Source organism: Paroedura picta, chromosome 7 (assembly GCF_049243985.1).
Source record: "Paroedura picta isolate Pp20150507F chromosome 7, Ppicta_v3.0, whole genome shotgun sequence".
NCBI lineage: Eukaryota > Metazoa > Chordata > Lepidosauria > Squamata > Gekkonidae > Paroedura > Paroedura picta.
In genome coordinates, this window is record NC_135375.1 from 120,695,222 (window position 1) to 120,715,029 (window position 19,808).

General features: G+C 48.8%; 1 protein-coding gene across 6 annotated transcripts in view; it reads right to left on the bottom strand.

The window, feature by feature from the left end:
- Nucleotides 1-19,808, bottom strand: part of ZSWIM8 (zinc finger SWIM-type containing 8) — a 79,961-nt gene that overhangs the window by 14,510 nt on the left and 45,643 nt on the right. For 5 of the 6 annotated variants that reach the window (XM_077346209.1, XM_077346212.1, XM_077346210.1 and 2 more), the window contains 8 exons: nucleotides 18,496-18,603; nucleotides 9,830-9,911; nucleotides 9,363-9,483; nucleotides 8,183-8,384; nucleotides 7,825-8,000; nucleotides 3,125-4,124; nucleotides 2,816-2,947; nucleotides 220-399 (listed from right to left, as the gene is read on the bottom strand). In XM_077346209.1, the coding sequence (XP_077202324.1) occupies nucleotides 220-399; nucleotides 2,816-2,947; nucleotides 3,125-4,124; nucleotides 7,825-8,000; nucleotides 8,183-8,384; nucleotides 9,363-9,483; nucleotides 9,830-9,911; nucleotides 18,496-18,603 (2,001 nt within the window). The remainder of the gene's footprint in view (nucleotides 1-219; nucleotides 400-2,815; nucleotides 2,948-3,124; nucleotides 4,125-7,824; nucleotides 8,001-8,182; nucleotides 8,385-9,362; nucleotides 9,484-9,829; nucleotides 9,912-18,495; nucleotides 18,604-19,808) is intronic. The other variant, XM_077346211.1, reaches the window with a different exon arrangement.

The window sequence follows — 19,808 nt, forward strand, 5'->3', positions numbered from 1 at the left end:
ACAGAATAAATTGGAATAATTATAACCAAAAAGATTACATTTTTGTACTAGCCAATTGGTTGAATTCGGCCAGCCCTCTTTTGTAGGCTACTCAGAGCGGGTGCCCAGCTGCAGCACCCCCACCTCCCTCAGGAGACAGGCAGCTCTTGTGAGCAAGCCCCTAGAACAACAGTGAGGCCCCCTGCAGCCCGCAACTCTGACTCCTAAGGCCAGGCCTACCTCCAGCGCCTTGGTTGAAGCCGGCGGCCTCTGCAGCTCCAGAGCAAACATGCCGATCTGGAAAGCCAGGGTGTGGAACTCCTGCCGTTCACTGAGCACCGTCAGCAGGAATGCTGCTTTCGATAAGGTGTTGGTTGCCATCCACGTCTGTTTGCTGGTGGATACCTTGTTCTTCTTCCCCTGCGACAGGAAGGATTGAGAGAGAGGAGTTGGATGAAAACCATGCAGGCCCCCTTGTTGAGGAGTCCCCCTCACAGTGCCCCTCCTGGCTTCCCCCAAGTGCTTTTACAGAGCGTGCAGGGCAGGTGGGACTTTAGTCCAGCAAGTCTTCTGGTTGGCTGTGGAGGTTTTTTAAACTGTTGCATTGACAGCTGCTGCCAGCACAGTGCAAGGATCTTCCTGGTCTGACCAGAGGAATGGGGCAGCAGCCACTTTGTGGCCGCATCCATCACAATGTGCCAAAATTCCAAAGGTGTTTGCAGGCTCACAAAGGCTGGGGACCCCTACTCAACCAAACACACTGAATAAGACCCCCAAAAGCTTCCCCTACAAGCCCCTTCCAGGCTGCTCTCCGTACCACTTAGCGCTACCACAGCTCCAACTGCTTCCACTTACGTCACAGCCCAAGTGGCAGGATGAGAAGTCCCAGGCAACACAAGCTGTACTAGCTCAGCCCCAGTGGCAGGGCACACATCTGGAAAACAAAACCCCATCCGCTGGGGCCCAGGACCACGGTGCCAGGGTCAACGGAGATCCTGACTTCAAAGGAATCTAGGACAAGAGGGGATGGCAGAGGGACAGGAAGGAGCTTGTCCAGAAGGCTCTTGAGGAAGGGAAGTCAGCCCGTCCAAGTTCTTGATATGGTCTTCTCTTCCACTGTATGCCTGGGATGCCCACTGATGCCAAGACAGAAGGCCTGCAGCAGTTCCGATCCTGCCCCCCCCCCCACATCAGGACAGCTGCGGCCCTACTGAGCCACCTCATCCCTTGGCTCTCCAGTGGAGGGAGAGTACCTGGGCCACGACTCTGACCCACGTGGGCGATGCCTTAACCAACTGACTCAAAGCTTGGGTTCCACCCGAGTGAGCCACATTTCATCAGGCCTGCTCGTGCATGATTGTGGCAGAGCTCACATCTTAGGAAACCTCTGAGAAGGCCTATGGGGGCAGCCTTGGACCTGGTGTCCTCCACACGCTGGGGAGGGGGCAGCTACTAAGGGGTTTACTTGAGGGAGTCTTGGCAGTTCCCTGCGGTCCTGTGTGGTGTTGACAGGCTCAGCTCAGCCAACTCTGAGAAGGAAACTAGCACCTGGCAATACACCACCAGAGAAGCTAAGGCCAGGCATGTAGACCAAGGAAGTACAGAGTTATTTCCCAGCTACAGTTCCAGGTTCTGAAAGGGACGCCGTTGAGAACAACCTGCGCCTCCCTTTCAATAAAGTTCACAGAATCAGAGAATAGACAGTCCCTTGCATTTCATTCCTTTTTCAAACTCCTTGTATTTTGACCTGGAAACTAACGATTCCTGGGAAAATATGGCAAACATTGCCCTCTCGAGAAAATTGCTTGCACACAAGATTCTGGGGGGTGGGGGTAGGGGTAAGTAAAGAATAAACAGCATTGCACACATCTTTGTTCTCCATCCCCGGGCATTTCCCCGGGAGGCAAATTGGCACAGAGGCATGCAGGAGGTAGCAGGGAGCAGCAGAGAGCTACTTTGACAGCACGAGGCTGCATGAATGGAAGCTCAAAGGCAGGCAACAAACACAGGCAGCTGCCACCCAGACTCAGGTCCACTGGTCTGTCAAGGTCAGATTGGCAGCAGCTGACCGGGGTCTTTCACAACAACAACAAGCCTTTAATAGCATATAAAAGTAGGGAAGAAGGGAAAGTGCAAAAGGATCCACTGCTAGTGAGAACAAAGGCAAAGATCATGCTTTGGACATAATACATTCACGATTTCTCATGGCAAGATGTAAAAACTTTGCTACTGGTTCAATTATATCAGGGTTCTGGGATGTCAAAAGAAACTGAGGGTCTTTCACATTGCCTCCAGCTTCATCCTTCTCACCAGATGTGCCATTCACACCTTCTCCATGCTGGGCAGATGCTCTGCCATGCAACCCTGGACCCATCACCAAGACTGAATAAGGCCCCCTAGGAATGTGCTTCGAGGTAAATGTAACACAACATCACATTCTGCTTTTGAAGAAAAAGCTCAATCAGACCTCAACTCTAGGAAGCTTCACCAGAAGCATGATGGCCTTGAATTTGGGGTGGGGTGGGGAGTCCCTCCTGTGATATCACATAAACAGCACAGAATTCAGCACCATGAGTAGCTCAAATTTAAAACAAGTTAAGTTTCTTGTCTTGATTTCTGAAACCCCCAATCTTAAATTTCAAACAATATGAATGTAAGCAAGTATGCAATATCTATATCACATCAATATGCTGCTTCTTTACAAAATTTGAAAGAGCCGATTAAGGCACTTGTGGATGTTTACAAGCATTATTAGGGCAATGCATGCCCAGCCACCGTGTCCTCCATTTCCATTCAGAGGCTGCCACTCACAAACACTTCCTGGGCAGGAACAGACCTTGGTTGGAGGCTGCTCCACCTTGAGGTCCGGAGGGTTGGCCAACAGGTCCTTGGCGAGGTCAACAGTCAGGCGGCAGGCCTCATTGCTGTAGCCATGGGCATAGAGCGCTTCTGCACAGGCAAAAAGGACCTGGAAGCAGAGGGGAACATACAAATGAGTTGCTGCCTTTGATATGCCGTCATATCATCAACCATTAGAGCTTGGGCATGGCTGGTCAAGCAGGTTAGTTTTCCACACTCCACTGAAGCCAGGACAACACGTCTGAACAAAGAAACGTTTACGTGTATTCCATCCTCACACACTCACCTCCATGCGGTTCTCCTGGTCCAGAGGCTTTATCCCAGCAAAGATGTCCTGTTCTTCTTCTGTCCCTCCCTCCACCTTCTCCTCCTCTTCCTTCACAACCTCCTGGGGGTTCAGATAGTACACCTGATAGTCATCATCGTCCTCTTCTCCTCCATCTGCACCATTCTCCCCCACTTCTTTAGGTTTCAGACTCACCCCACCACCACTCTCGCCTGGGCAAGGGAAGTCGTCATCTCCACTGCCCACTTCCCCCCCGGGGTCCTTGGGGGTCTTCTTGGAGGACGGACTGCTCCGGAGGGTTGGCTCGGCCACTTCTGAGAAATACACCCCCCCATCATCCTCAAAGGTGTCCCTGTAGCTCCGGCTCAAGGGGCTCTCTGTGAAGCTGAACGTGTTGCTGGCCTCTGCCCCGAGGGCTAAGCTGCTGTCATCCAAAGTCATCTCTGCCAGGTCTGGCTCCAAAGAGCTGTCTTCGCTGCTCATGCGACGCTTCCCGCTATGCTTCCCAGCCAGGCTCTTCCCTGCCGGGAGCTTGCCCTTGTTCACTGCTGGTTTGGAGGCCACCTTGTCACCTTCGGCTGAGAGCCGCCTCAGAGCACGCTGGGGGCCTTCGGGGACAACCTTCCGCTTCCCCAGGATTTCTTTGGGGCGCACTGCTGGCTCCTGGGAAGTGGGGCGGGACCTGTCCCCCAGCTGCAGGCATGTCCCTGCAGCCTCCTGCCCAGGCCCTCTCCCTGGCTCGCAGATGGCTTCTGCACATTGGGGCCGACAGCTCCGCTGCTGAATGGCTTTCACCCAACAAAACGAGTTCTTCTTGTCAGCGCTGCTGTATGTGATGCCAGGGATGGGATATGCCTCCTCCCAGTTGAAGTAGCAGGCTTCCACAGCTGGCTTGAAGCCTTGGAACAACTTCTCCAGGGATTTCTTGTGCTGCCCCCTTTTGACGTTGTCTATGACCTTTAACTGCCACAGCCGGAGCTGCGCACACATGTCTCTTCGCCTGGCATTGCACAAGAGGAGGGAAAGACAGGGAAAGACACAGGTGAACACACCATGTTCTGATTATGGTTCACAATCTCACTTATCTGGGTGGGGAAAGTCTCATGATTGGAATGTGTCAACCGAGGAGTGTACTGTATGTAGGAGGAAAAGACCATATAAGAAAGGTGAGGAAGTCCATGATTTTGATCTTGGCAATCAGGTTGAAAGGATCTGGCTGAAAATTAAAGGTGAGAAAAATAGTAGAGATGTCTTGGTAAAGAATTTATTATGGACCACCATGTCAGTCTGAATACTTGGATGATGTTTTTCTTCTAAAGGGAAAGGGAAAGGTATCCCCTGTGCAAGCACCGGGTCATGTCTGCCCCTTGGGGTGACGCCCTCCAGCGTTTTCATGGCAGACTCAATACGGGGTGGTTTGCCAGTGCCTTCCCCAGTCATTACCATTTACCCTCCAGCAAGCTGGGTACTCATTTTACCGACCTCGGAAGGATGGAAGGCTGAGTCAACCTTGAGCCGGCTGCTGGGATTGAACTCCCAGCCTCATGGGCAGAGCTTCAGACTGCATGTCTGCTGCCTTGCCACTCTGCGCCACAATAGGCTCTTGTTTTTCTTGATTAAATTTTAAAGGAGTAGAGAACTAATTGCTGCAGGGATTTTAATTATCCTGATATTTGCTGGAAGCTAAACTCTGCAAAGACTGCCAGGTCTAATAAATTCCTTACTTCCTTTGCAGACAATTATATTGTTCAAAAGGAAAAATAGGAAAGTGGCAGGTTCATTGTTTGGAGATGATGGGGGTCATGATAACAGGAAAGGGTCACAAAGAGCTGTTTAATATCTTCATTATTTCAGAGCTTTTTTTCACAAAGATATTCAACTGGGGAGAAAAGAAGTAAAGGACATTGGGAAAGGATAAAATATAGAATTGATAAAGAGGCTGTACAGAAATATTTGGCTACTTTAAATGAAATTAAATCTCCAGGGCCTGATGAATTACATCTAAGACTGTTGAAAGAACTTTTAGCAATTATCTTTGAGAAGCCCTGGAGAACAGGGGAAGTTCCAATGGCCTGGAGGAGGAGGAGGCGGTGGCACCAGTGTCCACAAACGCGCAGGCTGGTACGCTGACGCGTACCCTGCTGCACCTGCGCGTTTGCGGGCACCGGCACACCGATGCCCGCACCTCCCCCCCCCCGTGCAGCACGGTGCTCACTGCGCAGCTGATCACTCCCGCAGTGAGCGCATGCCGCGGGGGGGAGGGAGGCGCACCTGCAGATTTGTGGGTGCTGGCACCCGCAACTCCCCCCCCCCCCAGTCCCCAGCCCGAAAAGTTTGGGAGACACTGATATAGAAGATGGAGAAGAGTTGTCTTCTTTTGCCCCAGAGGGTCAGACCGGAACAAATGTGCAGTTCAAGAAGGGTATTGACAAGTTGGAATGTGATTGGAGAAGCCCGAATGGGATGGTTGAGGGGCTGGAATCTATGCCTTACAAGGAAAGATTGAGAGAGTTGGAGCCTGGAGAAGAGGGGGGCATGGTATTGCAGCTGTGTTTACGTAAGAGACAGACACGTTGGAGAGGGGGGCAACTTGTTTACTGCGGCATGAGAGAAAAGGATTAGGAGCAGTGAGTTCAAATTATGGGCTAGTACGTTGTACTTAAATCTTTTTGTTTGTAGATGGAATAGGCTGCGTCGGAGGTTGGTGGAGTCTCCTTCATTGGAAGTTTTTAGGAGGAGATGAAAGGGGCACCTGTCAGGAGTGTTATTTTAAGTCTCTGAGAAACTGAGGGGCTGGACTTTGTGGTCTTTTCCAGCTCCAAGTGATTCTGATCTCATTCTCCTAACAGATTAACCTTAATATTAAGTGATCAAGCTATATCCTACATGCACATCTCATAACATTTCTACTGTTTGAGTGGTTCTAGGGATGCACATTAGAAACAAAACTGGCCGCATTTCTCACAGCAAATGTAATTATTCTTTTTATCAAGGCAGCCAGAGCTCCAGGGATCAAATCCACCTTTGATGTTGGTGCCTGTAGGACAAAGGCACAGGCCCCTTCGCCAAGAGACCCTGGCTGTGGCGGAGCCAGGCCAGCACATGGGGCAGTAAAGGAACTTCTGCAGGGGCAGAACTTTGAGAGCCATCAAGCACAAGGACTCATTTCCTCCCCTTCCTTTCCAGGAAGCCCCTGTAGCCTCTCTCTTCCCACACTCCGGAGGCTGAGTGTCCTCCTCTCCCCAACCCCCACCCCACAAATCACCACGTGTTTCCAGGTCTGGAGTTGGTAACCTTGTCTCTTTCCCCCCACAGCAGTCAGGCCTTCCCTCCTCACCTCTGACCCAGCAGCCCCTGCCTAGGAAACCTGTGGCTCAGTTCTGTGGGCTCAGCCATTGGGCCAAGTCCCCTCAAGGGCTTGCTGGAAAACACCTCACTTTCCCTTCTATATCCTGCCCCCCACTGCTGCTTCTTTCCCTCCCTCAACCACCCTCCTCTCCCCTTTCCCTGCCTCAATCATAGAATCACAGAGTTGAAAGGGACCTCCAGGGTCATTCTCTCCTTATCAGCCTACCTTTTATGCTTCTTCAGCTACATTAACTATTTTCTTCATCTATGCCTGCCTCCTTTCTCCACAGTGGGGACAACAGCAGCTTACATTATTCTCCTTGCCTCCTTCTTAACTGCATCACAACCCTGTATGGTAGGTCAGGCTGAAAGTATGTGACTGGTCCAAAATCACACAGTGAATTTCCACAGCAAGATGGGGATTCAAACCTGGCTCTCCCAGGCATTGCTTGGAAGCTTTACTAACCACTACACCATGCTGGCTTTCATAGGGTGGCTGCTGTTGAATGGTAGCAAGAAGCCAGAACTAGTTCAGTCATGCAAGTCAGGTGGTATCAAGTCACCCAGAGCAGGGGTAGTCAACTTGTGGCCCTCCAGATGTCCATGGACTACAATTCCCATGAGCCCCTACCAGCATTTGCCAGCATTTGCTGGCAGGGGCTCATGGAAATTGTAGTCCATGGACATCTGGAGGACCACAGGTTGACTACCTCTGACCCAGAGCATTGCCAACTTTCAGATGGAACCTGGAAATCTACAGAATTACAATTGCACTCTGGACAACAGAGATCTGTCCTCCTTGAGAAAACAGCTGCTTTGGAGGGAAGACTCTAGGCATTATACTAAGCTGAAGCCTCTCACTCCTCCAAACCCTGCCCTCCTTAGACTCTACCACAAAATCTCTAGGAATTCCCCAAGCTGGAGCTGCTAACCCTAGTCCTGGCCCCAGTAGGTCCTGCCTCAAAGGTCAAAATAAGCCTGGGAAAGATCCTGTTCTCTCTCCCTGCCTTTTTACTCACAGAAACCCAGTCTGGAACACTGTAGTTGCCTAGCAACAGATGCTGAGATAATTTGTTAAAGCTGCAAACACTCATTTTATTATTTTCAAGTTTTTTCAAAACCTGTTTGTGTGTTTTTAAGATTTCATATTTTTCGACAAGAGTCCGTTTCAGGTTTGCAGAAAGATCCGTCTTGCATGTTTGCAGCTCCAGCCACCGGATTTACGTATCCTCAGATTGAGCAGTTTTGGCTACCAGTCTATAGATTTAATTTAAAAGGGTGAAACTGCATCTCTTTTCATGGACTGACTGCCTTTGCAGCTCCCTTGGGAATTATCAAACCTCCAAACCTACCTGTGAGGACTGATGGTCGGATCCAAGACAGCCAGCCTCCAGAGAACCACCATCTCATCGCACATGCTTGCACAGGCGTGAGCAGCCACTTCTGACTGGCCATTGCTGCGGCCAGTGTGCCCACTGGCGCTGCTGTGGGATGCGGATGTCCTGACACTGTACCACCATCCAGTTATCTAAACAGGAGACAGACACATCAGCAGCACGCATGTTCCTCCCCGAAGGAAATGCTAAAGGATCCATCCAAGAGAGAACACTCCATCTGCATGCAGACAGGACCAGAAGCCTGTGGTTATAAATCCCCCCTAGGCTTCATAAGCAACCACACTGCCTGCCCCTGCAAAGAACCGTCAAGTACCTGTTCATACGTCAGGCACTGGTCAGTTAAAATTTCCAAAAGAGGGGCCGCGTTGGTATCCCGTCTCTTGAACATCTCCCGGACAATAGAGAGCAAGTTCCAAATGCCCTCCGGTTCCCTCCCTCGCAGGGGGCGCAAGAGGCAAGCCCACTCTGCAGCAGCTGGGGGCTCCGTGGAAGAGAGGTACATGGAGTTCACATCACTTGGAGCAGAAAAAAAGAAACACATGGCAGTAAAAGAAAAACCAATTCTGAATGGCTAGACGCAGCCAAAATTCTTTACAGCCATCATCTCATCCACGTTTGTCTTTAATAAAATCTGCTCCCATCTGTTTAATAAAATATTGTTCTCATTTTTACCACTGAAAGAGACAGGCCCCACTAGGTTTCACCCCAGAATCCTGGCCAAGCATTGATCAGAGCCCATATATTCCTCATCCACTCACAGGAAGAGATGCAGCACATTTCCCAGTAACCAACAGCAACTGAAGGGCCCCTGCTCCCCTCCCTCCCAGAACTCCACCAGAGTGTTCTGGACCTGTTTGCACTGCTGCATTGTTTACACTGTTTAGTTGTACACTGATAGTTGTAATACAGTTATTAATATTATACGGTTATTCATATGTTATAGATTGTTCTTGGGTCTCATTTGCACCCAAGCAGCAGACGAGGTGGTAACCCTGTTTCTGGAATGTATCATGGGTGGGGATTCACAGGTTCCAGTGACCCTACACACGCATGCACAGATTCCCTGTGTGCAAAGAGTAGGATTCTAACAAGCTAGTTTTCATTCAAGTGAGTCACCATGTTGGTCTGAAGCAACAAAATAGACTTTGAGTCCAGGGGCACTTTTAAGACAAACAAAGTTTAATTCTGAGTAAAAATTGTTGTGTGCCCACACATCTTCATGCACATGAAAACTTAGAATTAAACTTTATTGCTCTTAGAGGTGCCTCTGGACTCACTGTGCTGATTTTCAGAGAGCAAAGGGTTTGGGTGTTGTTGTTTTTAAAAAATGGGGGTAATTCAACCATGACCTGCCCCCTGCCCTGGCCATTTTGGAGAACGAGGCCCCCTTGCCTGGTTCAGTCACTGCCCAAGAGCCATACATGACAGGCCCACAACAGCGGGCATGGCGAATCTCTGCACAAGTTGTTGAAGGTCAAGGAGAGAGGATTTACCTAAAGACAACTGGAGAAGGACCACAAAACTTGTGCAGGGTTTTCTTTATGTTGTCACTTAAAGTTGATTCGTCCAAGTACCAGGTGCTTTGATCGGAGGCTGAAGGACCAGCAGTGGGATCTGAAAAAGGGGGTGAAGTCACATTCTCCTTCCCTGGCAGATGATGGAGCAGAATGCCACAGAATTTGTTCAGTTACGTCTCTTTTCTCCCCAGCAGGAATCCAAAAAGGCTTCCACCAATATCCTCTCCTCCATTTTATCCTAACAACAACTCTGTGAGGTAGGCTAGATTGAGAGCATAAGACTAGGCCTAAGTCAGCAAGCAAGCCTCTGTCAGGATTAGATCCGGGATCCTCCCAGATCCTAGTCAGCCACTCTAACACTACTGCACAACACTAGATCTACAAAGAACCCCAACAGCAGGCTTTCCCTTGTGTCTTGGAGTGAGGCTACCTGCTAGCATTACCTGGGGCTCCACACACGGTGTTGATGGCTGTTGACTGAGAAGACAATAGCTCGTCCAGGAGGCGCTGAGCCGTAGGGAGTATCTATGCACGAGAGGGAGAAATGAATGCTTTTAATAAGCAACAATGCACCTGCTTCCCCCCACCCAAAGAAGAAAAGCAAAGCTGTTAACCATTCACATTTTGTGCTCACAAAAGTACGAAGGAGTAAAATGTGTACAAGTTTTGCCACAGAATTTCTGTGAAGCAGATAACAGATGAACTGCTCTTGCTCTTGATGCCGTCAGAGGCTTAAGGATCCCCTCTCCACAAACGTTTGGTGGAAGCCTGTGGTTCTTTGCCTGGGACTTCTCTGGGGATCACCCTAACATTTTTATCCTAATTGCAAAGATTCTACAGTGAAGGAATCTATTTTGAAGACAATAATAGATACTCTAGGCCCATATCCAGTCACCTGCAAGGAATGTGCCTTGTTTGTTTTCCTCCCTAATGACAAGATGGACTACACTTAAGTGTAAACTAATAGGGCATGTAGAAGAGAAGATAGGGGCCCGGAGGAGTGGATCAAAACATCTGCATGAAATCAAGGAAGAGGAGGATTTCATTGATAGGAGCTGATTGAACCTGCCTAGGAATGAAGAGACCAGTCTAAAAGAGAATGAGAGGACTGGCTTCTCTATGGAGCCTCCCCTTACAGGTACAAGACAAGTCTGAGAACGATGGCACTTGGAGCCACAGGAGGTCAGGGATAGATTCCAGGCCCTTGGATGGAAGAAGCGACAAGAACAGAGGAGGAACCTAACTGAAATCAAAGATGGAGTGGGGATGGGAATAGAAGGCTACAGCATTCAAAAGGAACCGTTGTTCATCAGTGACTCTCTGCTGAGGGGCATGGAATGCCATATAGCTAGGCCTGACCCCCTAGTTCAAGAGGTATGTGGCTCGCCAGGGGCAAAGAGTAAAGCTATTATGGACCAGTTGCTGAAACTGATAAAACCTATGGATCCTTACCCATTTGTATGGATCCTTACCCATCCTTAAAGGGGAATGAATTACATGGCTGGGAACACAATTGCACATATTAAGGCTGACTATGAAGATCTTGGGAGGTAACTGAAGTGAATGGGGTCACAAATCATGTTCTCTTCAATCTTACCTGTCAGGAGAACAGGAACTAGTTCCTGTTGAGAGCTGAAGATAATTGAGGTGAACTGCTGTATGTGTTGGTGGTGCTGACAGGTGGGATTGAGATTCTGGGACCATGGGATAAAATTTCTAGAAGAAGGCGTACTAGCACATGAGGGACCTCACCTACCTAGTTATTCAAAAGAAACAGAAAAGGTTGAGGAGGAAATGGAGTGGCGCTGTATGTGACAAAAGGGCTTTCCTGCCAAGAGGTACTAAAGGGGGAGAGTGACACTCCTGTGTAAAGTATCTGGGTGAAGGGAAATGAGGGAAAAACAAAAGGCATAGGAGTTGGCAGCTGCTACAGATCACCTGATCAAGGTGAGAATGTGAATGCTGCCCTCCTTGAACAGCTTGATAGAATATTCAGGCAACAAAACCTTGTAATTATGTGTGACTGTAATTTCACTGATGCGTGCCAGGAAACAAACTCTGTTACACATCCAGAGTCATGCAACCTTCTGACCTGCCTGGCCAACAATTTCATCTGTAGGGCAGACTTTAATAAATTCAGAGACAGGATGAGATTCATCCCATGGACGAGAAAGGAGCAACAAAGGAGCTCTCCTCAAACAAGAGCTATTGCATGCTCAAACCACGAGTATTCCAGCAAGATGGAAACATGGCAAGTGATCCACGAAGCCTTTTGGAATGAACTGAGAACTTCAGGAGGCATCAAGGAAGAAAAAGCTAATGTTCAAAAAATGGAGAGAAAGGGAGACCTCTAAAGAAGAGTATCTGAAAGTTACTAGGCCCTGAAGTTTAGAAACAAAAGGCTATAGTTGGGAGTGACCTGAGAATAGCCTGGGAAGCTTACTATAACAAGAAAAATTTCTTCAGATATGTAAGGAACAAATGAAAGGTAAACAAGGTAATAGGCTCACTGTTGGGTGAAGATGCATTTAGGTAGGAAAAACCAAATACACCAATATAAGATGGAGGAGACTTGTCTTGGCAGTAGCATGTGCGAAAAGGATCTAGGAGTCTTAGTAGACCATACATTGAACATGAGTCAGCAGTGTGACTCAGTGGCTAAAAAGGCAAATGGGATTTTGGTCTGTATCAAACGGAGTATCGTGTCCAGATCATGGAAGGTGATGGTACCGCTTTACTCTGCTCTATTTTGGCCTCACTTGGAGACCTGTGTTCAGTTTTGGGCACCCCAGTTGAAGAGGGATGTAGACAAACTAGAGCGTGTCCAGAGGAGGGCAAGAAAGATGGTGAGGGGTTTGGAGACCAAGACATATGAAGAAAGGTTGGGGGAGCTTGGTCTGTTTAGCCTGGAGAGAAGACGACTGAGAGGGGATTTGATAACCATCTTCACGTATTTAAAAGGCTGCCCAATAGAGCAGTGGTACTGGTTCGTGGATCAGTTGGTACCGGGCCACGGCTCCTCCTCGTCCTCCTCCCCGGCTGCTGCCTCGGGGGCTGCCCTGCCACTTTGCTGCCGGGACACCTTTGGTGCTCTCCGGCAGCCGCCATGGCTGGGGTTCCCCCTCGGTGTGGCATTGCGCAGCTACAGCTGGCAGAGCCCCCCAGCGGGCGGCAGGAAGTCAGGGGCGCTGGCGGGAAAGCAAGTGGAGCAGGGGCTCAGGCGACGGCGACATCCCTCGGCAAAAGACTAACCACCCCCCGGGCATCAGTAAAATTGTCAAGCGCTGACCGGTCCCTGGTGATAAAAAGGTTGGGGACCACTGATATAGATGATGGAGCAGAGTTGTTTTCTTACCCTGGATGGACGGACCAAAACGGAACAGACTTCCTCAAGAGGTGGTGGGTTCTCCATCTTTGGAGATTTTTAAACAGAGGCTGGATAGCCATCTGACAGAGAGGCTGATGCTGTGAAGGCTTAAGGGGGTGGCAGGTGACAGTAGATGAGCGATGGGGTTGTGGGTGTCCTGTATAGTGTGGGGGGTTGGACTTCCAACTCTATGATTCTATGATTCTATGGGAAGACTCAAACAGAAGGCAGAGAGACAGCAGAAAGGCTTGGGGCCTATTTTGCGAAATAAGCAATAAGACATCTAGCTAAGCTAGAGGGCGGAAAGGACTTAGCAGCTACACTATGAGGTAAGACACTCACCTGGAAAGGATGCTGGAGCTTAGGCACATTTTACATGGAAATGCAGTTGGAAGGAACTGATGTGGCAGCAAGCCAGTTCCCATCTGGCAGGGGACTGAAGACACGCACTGTAGCCAGCCCTGGCTATAACTTCCCAGACCTGAATGCCTTAAGCTCCACCTCTCTTAGACCACTGCAATACATCTCCCCACTAAAACTGTGGCCTTGTATTCATACTATGACTTCTAGCAGGATTTGGAATACTAGCATTCCAGCCCCCAGCTCCATTATGATTCCCCATAGCTTCTGGCTGTCAAAATTCACGTTTGCAAATAGTGATAGGAGATTCCTGCAACTATATGAGAGCTGGCCACGACAACAAGCATAGAGCCTAACAAGCCCCTCGGGAGCAGCTTACTCTGACAAGACACCTGCGTTTCATTATGAGGCTAGAAAGCGTTCCCTGAGTGAAGCCTCTCTTGGGAAGGCGGTGACATTATTGCTCCCCGGAGTTGCTTCGGAGAGGAGCCCCCTCGGCAGGAAGGCAACCTCCACTCTGGAGCATCCTCACTAGAAGAAAATGCAATACCAAGAAGGGCCAGGCAAGAGGGCTTGGGAGAAGGGCACTCCACATTATGCTGCTTGTTAAAGGGGGAGACTCAAGCTGCAGGCCCTGATCTCCCTCGCAAGTAAAATCTTACTGAAGATCATCTAGAACCGTCTCGAATCAACCACTGATGCTGAGCTACCAGATGTCCAGGCTGGTTGTCGACATGGTCGCGGCACCCGAGACCACACTCCAAATTTGCGCTGGATTCTTGAAAACACACATGAATATCAAAAGGCCATCTATGGGTGCTTTATTGATTATTCTAAAGCATTTGTGACTGTGTTGATCCCAAGAAGCTATGGGATGCCTTACATGAATTGGGGGTATCGTCCCACTTAACCCACCTCGTCAGTTCATTGTACACCAACCAGGAGGCCACACTCCAAACAGTGGAGACACTGATTGGTTCAAGGTCAGCCAATGTGTATCTTATCACCTTTTCTTTTTAACCTTTATGCAGAGGTAATTATGCGGAAGCTTAATCTGGACAATCGACGTCAACTGGACCTGAGTAAAGCTCCAACTTTTTTGGCCCCAGTTGAAACGAGATATGTTCTGGCCCCTGCCACTTATCTGTCTCAGCTGGTAATAAGTAAACAAAGAAGGGCATTTACTCTTTGTCTTGCCTTCAGCTCTTGTAGAGGGTCGCTATAAGAACATTCCCCTTACACTGAGACAATGTTTTTGTGGAAGTGACAAAATTGATACAAAAGAGCATATATTGTTCCACTGCCCTGCTTATGTAGACATTCGTAGCAACTTGATTGACCCACTCCTAAAAAAGTTGCCAGAACATGTTTTGTGCCGCCGCCATAAAAATCTGATGCTCTAAAGTAGCATAATATTACGTTCTATTTTATGAACTGTTCAGAAAAAACAGAATAGATCGAGGAGGTGGAGGTGTGGCACTGTATGCGAGGAAAGGGCTTACCTGTCAGGAAATTCTAGTGAAGGAGAGCTTATCTGCAGTGGAAAGCATCTGGGTGAAAATAAGCGAGGGGAAAACAAACAGTGTGGTGGTTGGTGTCTGCTACCGACCGCCTTACCAACGAGAGGATGTGGATGCTGCACTTTGTGAGCAGCTTGAGAAAATATCCAAGCGTCAGGACCTTGTCATCATGGGTGACTTCAATTTCCCAGATGTGTGCTGGGAAACAAACTCTGCAAAGCGTCCTCAGTCATGCAACTTTCTGACCTGCCTGGCTGACAATTTCATTTATCAAATGGTAGATGAACCCACAAGAGGTTCAGCCATACTGGACTTAATACTGACCAATAGGCAAGAGTTGGTGGATGAGGAGAAGGAGGTGGGGACCCTAGGGGGAAGTGTAGCACCTATTTTACATCTGTTGTTTTCTCACAGGTCAAAGGGTTTAGGCACATCTAGAGATGGCAGTAGCCAAAGGATAGTGTCTGGGTGGCAGGTTGACATGGATAGAGAGGTTGTCGAGAGGCATTTAGCTGCACTGGATGAGAGAGAAAGGAGAGATAAAATTGAAAGGGTACAGAGGAGAGCGACGAAGATGATCTGGGGCCAAGGGACCAAGCCCTATGAAGATAGGCTGAGCGACTTGGGAATGTTTAGCCTGGAGAAAAGGTGGTTGAGAGGGGACATGATAGCCCTCTTTAAGTATTTGAAAGGTTGTCACTTGGAGGAGGGCAGGATGCTGTTTCCGTTGGCTGCAGAGGAGAAGACACGCAGTAATGGGTTTAAACTACAAGTACAACGATATAGGCTAGATACCAGGAAAAAGTTTTCACAGTCAGAGCAGTGGAATAGGCTGCCTAAGGAGGTGGTGAGCTCCCCCTCACTGGCAGCCTTCAAGCAAAGGTTGGATACACACTTTCCTTGGATGCTTTAGGATGCTTGGGGCTGATCCTAAGTTGAGCAGGGGGTTGGACTAGATGGCCTGTATGGCCCCTTCCAACTCTATGATTCTATGATTTAGATCGAGCAAAGAGTGATGAGTCCTCCCAGGTGACAACTCAGCTGGCTAAATTTTGTGCCGCCGCCATAAAAATCTGATGCTCTAAAGTAGCATAATTTTACGTTCTATTTTATGATCTGCTTTAAATTGTATTATATTAAATGATGATTTTTTTTTGGTCTTTTATGTATTAACTTCATATAACTTGGTCTGAATGGCTGTAATAAAGTTTGAACTGAACTGAGCTTAATCTGGAAGAATCTACGATCGGAGTCAAAATTGGAGGTCGTAACATCAATAATCTCCACTGACACAACACTCCTTGCTGATTCAGAACGTGATCTGAAGGCCCTGATAAGGAGACTAGAAGAAGAAAGTGAAAAGAGAGGACTATACCTAAATATCAAAAAGACCAATATCATGACACCTACTGGCAGTAGCATGAAAGTCACGACTGACAATGAGAACATTGAATGTATTGATTTCATCTTTCTTGACTCTATGATCAATCAAAGTGGTGGATCCAGCCGTGAAATCAAACGGCGAATAACGCTGGGCCAGAACGCAACGTTAGGCATGAACTGAATATGGAAGATATCGGCCTTGGTGCAAAGCACCGGCTAGTCAACGCCATTGTCTTCTCCATAGATATCGGCAGGCGATTGGGCCCTCCGACTGGCCCGCCACCACCAAGGCAGCAATTGCGAGCTGCGCTGTGCGCGGCTCCCATGCCGGCGGACTGACATGTCGGGGCGCGTCAGGCCGCCAGCAAGGGAGCCCCACACTGGCCCGCTCGAACTAAAAAATGGCCGCCGACAACAAGAACCCGCTGAGCAGCCGCCGCCGCACACAGCACCAGGCTGCCAGGGAGCCGCTGCACGAAGCCACGGCCTCCCTTCTCCACTCCTTTCCCGGGCCGCCGCCGAGACAAGGACGCCGCGCCGCCACAGCCCGCCCTCGAAAATGCCTCCTCTTTCAGGTACGCTTCCTTCCCTCATGCTGCCCCCGCCTGTCCCTCACTCTGCCCTCGCCTGCTAGCGCCCATTGTATTTTTTATCCAATGGGCTTTTTTCCTAGTTATCATATAAAATACATATCAGATATGGGAGGCTTCTAGTTTTTCCCAAAGAAATCTCCTTGAAACAGAATCAAAAGCAAATTTAAAGTCTACAAAAGATTCATACAGAGTTGTCACAGGGTTGGAGGAATACATAGCTATAAGATGCTATTACTCACTGATCTAACGTTGAACAGCCCTCTCTAAACTCTCCCTGTTCAGCTGCCCAAAAGTTGTTATGATCATTCTAACCAATACTGAAGCTTCCACTGAAGATGTTTCGTGTAAAGGTAAAAGTATCCTCTGTGCAAGCACTGGGTCATGTCTGACCCTTGGGGTAATGCCCTCCAGCGTTTTCATGGCAGACTCAATACGGGGTGGTTTGCCAGTACCTTCCCCAGTCATTACCGTTTATCCCCCACCAAGCTGGGTGCTCATTTTACCAACCTCGGAAGGATGGAAGGCTGAGTCAACTTTGAGCTGGCTGCTGGGATCGAACTCCCAGCCTCATGGGCAGAGGTTTCAGACTGCATGTCTGCTGCCTTACCACTCTGCACCACAAGAGGCTCTATGTTTCATGTAGAGTTTGCTTATTACATTTAGTAGACTTATCGGTCTAGAGTTGGGTGGGTCATTCAGCCTCCCCTTTTACTACCTCACAACCCCTATGAATGCTGCCCATTTTATCTATTATTGTAAATAGATTAACCAATACCAGAGCCCACCATTCCACTAGACTCACAGAATCCTAGAGTGGGAAGGAGCCATCCGGGCTCTCTAGTCCCACCCCCTGCTCAGTGCAGGATCAGCTTCAAGCATCCCGGATAAGGATCTGTCCAGCCGCTACTTGAAGACCACCAGTGCGAGGGCGCTCCCCACCTCCTTAGGCAGCCCATTCCACTGCTGAACTACCCTTGTCAAAAAAAATTTCTTGATATCTAGCCGATATCATTTTACATGTAGTTTAAAGCTATTACTACGCAACCTATCCTCTACTGTCAACAGGAACCGCTCCCTGCCCTCTTCTAAGTGACAACTTTCAAGCCTATACGAGGGTTGGGCCCCACATACCTGCGGGACTGCCTACCGCCCTATGTTCCCCACAGGGCCTTACACTCTGCAGGGAAAAACCTATTGGTCATTCCCAGCCCTAGGGAAGTGCGCCTAGCCTCGACCAGGGCCAGGGCCTTTTCGGTACAGGCCCCTACCTGGTGGAATGAGCTCCTGGGTGAGCTGCAGTCCCTGCGGGATTTGACATCTTTCCACAGGGCCTGCAAAACGAAGCTCTTCCGCCGGGTTTATGGTTGGGACCAGCAGAGGAGATCAGCTGCCCCCCCCCCCCCCCCAGCGAAGGGAGGTTGAGGGCCTGTAGACATCACACCGCTCCATGCTCTCAACGCCTCTAGTTGGGATGGGGAAGTAGTTTGGGAGATCATCCGCCATGTTATGGGTTTTTAAGTTTTTTAATGGGAGTCTTTTAATGGGTTTTTAAGACCATGTTACCCGCCACACGCCCATTGGGGAGTGGCGGGATACAAATTGAAGAAACAAATAAACAAACAAAGAGAGCCATCATGTCCCCTCTCCACCTCCTCTTCTCCAGGATATACATTCCCAAGCCCCTCAAGCCTTTCCTCCTAGGGCTTGGTCCCCAGGCCCTGGATCATTCTTGTCGCTCTCCTCTGAACCCTCTCAATTTCATCCACATCCTTTTTGAAGTGAGGCCTCCAGAACTGCACACAGGACTCCAGGTAGGGTCTGACCAATGTAGTATACAGTGGAACTATGGCATCTTGTGATTTTGATGTGATGTTGTTTCCACTTACCTGTTGGGGGAGTTCACTGATTAAGTACTGGGCAAATTTCTGCAGCTGATCCCTTTGCAGTCGAGACAAGGATTCAGAGACAGGGGCTCGCAAACAAACGGCAGATGCCTGGGGTGGGGGGTGGGAAAGAGAGAAAGCAAGACTACTGTTTTAATTTCCACCCATTAATCCCAAGACTAGATACAACAATGTACAAAAACAAATTTCAGGAGCAGAGATCTCATTTAACACAGATGAAGACTGGAGCAGAACCACTCAGAATCGCAGCAGGACAAGTTTATAGTCCACTGTCAGAATATGGGTGTTCCTAGTTTTTCGGCTTGTGTCAAGATGTCACTTTCATTTCTCTCCAGTCCAGTACATGTTTGCCTTGAAAAGAAAGACTTCCATTGTTTAGTGGCAGCTCCTTCCATGGAGGAGTGTACAAGGCTACACTCGTAGCATGGCTAAAGGGAAGCAGGAACTCAACCATGATGATTCCTTTCCCCATTTCCAGCAAATTAGGCTCTTTTCAGAGAGCTCTGCAACAAGTGCCATAGTGACCTCCAGTCACTGCACACAGCTACTAATTTGGCTATTTGTCCGACTATGCCCGTTCTAGATGCCAATGGAGAAACCACACCACCAGAGAGTCAGGAAGAGGCGGCGACTCTGCCTCAAACCTCTGCTTCACATGGACACCTCCTCCTTTTCAGATTTCAGGTTGCTCCAACCAGCCCACCGCAAACAGCAGTCCCAGTGCAGGAAAGGATGTCAAGGGGCTTCCATCTAATTTTCCAAAGGGCCAGAGAAGCTCATGCACATTCCGGGGGGGGGGGGTGCAGTTAGTGCGTAAGAGGAGAACAACCTTCCACGGGCACCTTAAAGACCATTGGCAGTGCTCAAGACAAACTCCCATGAGTCTAGGCTCATGACAGCTCCCACGAGTGTGCTTTAACTCACAACAGTTTACACCACGGGCAATTCTGTTGGTCTGCCGGGTGCAAATGTAGTCAAGTCAAGTCAGATTTTATTGCATGTAGCCATAGACCATTCCAATACAAAAATAAAATATAAAAGGATTTAAAACATTTCAAATCAGTAACAAAAAGAATGTGCAATCTCAGACAACAATCACTTAACATCATAAAAACATTTCCAGACTACATATGTCCACCTATCCTAAAGCTCCCCTAGGAACTTGCCCTCTGCAGCACCACTCTGGCCCTTATTTTCTTTGCTGCAAGGGCAAATAATGACATTTTGTTAGAAACAAATGAATTAGTATCTGTTAACAAAAACACAAGTTTTTCCTGGTTGGATTTATCATTTAG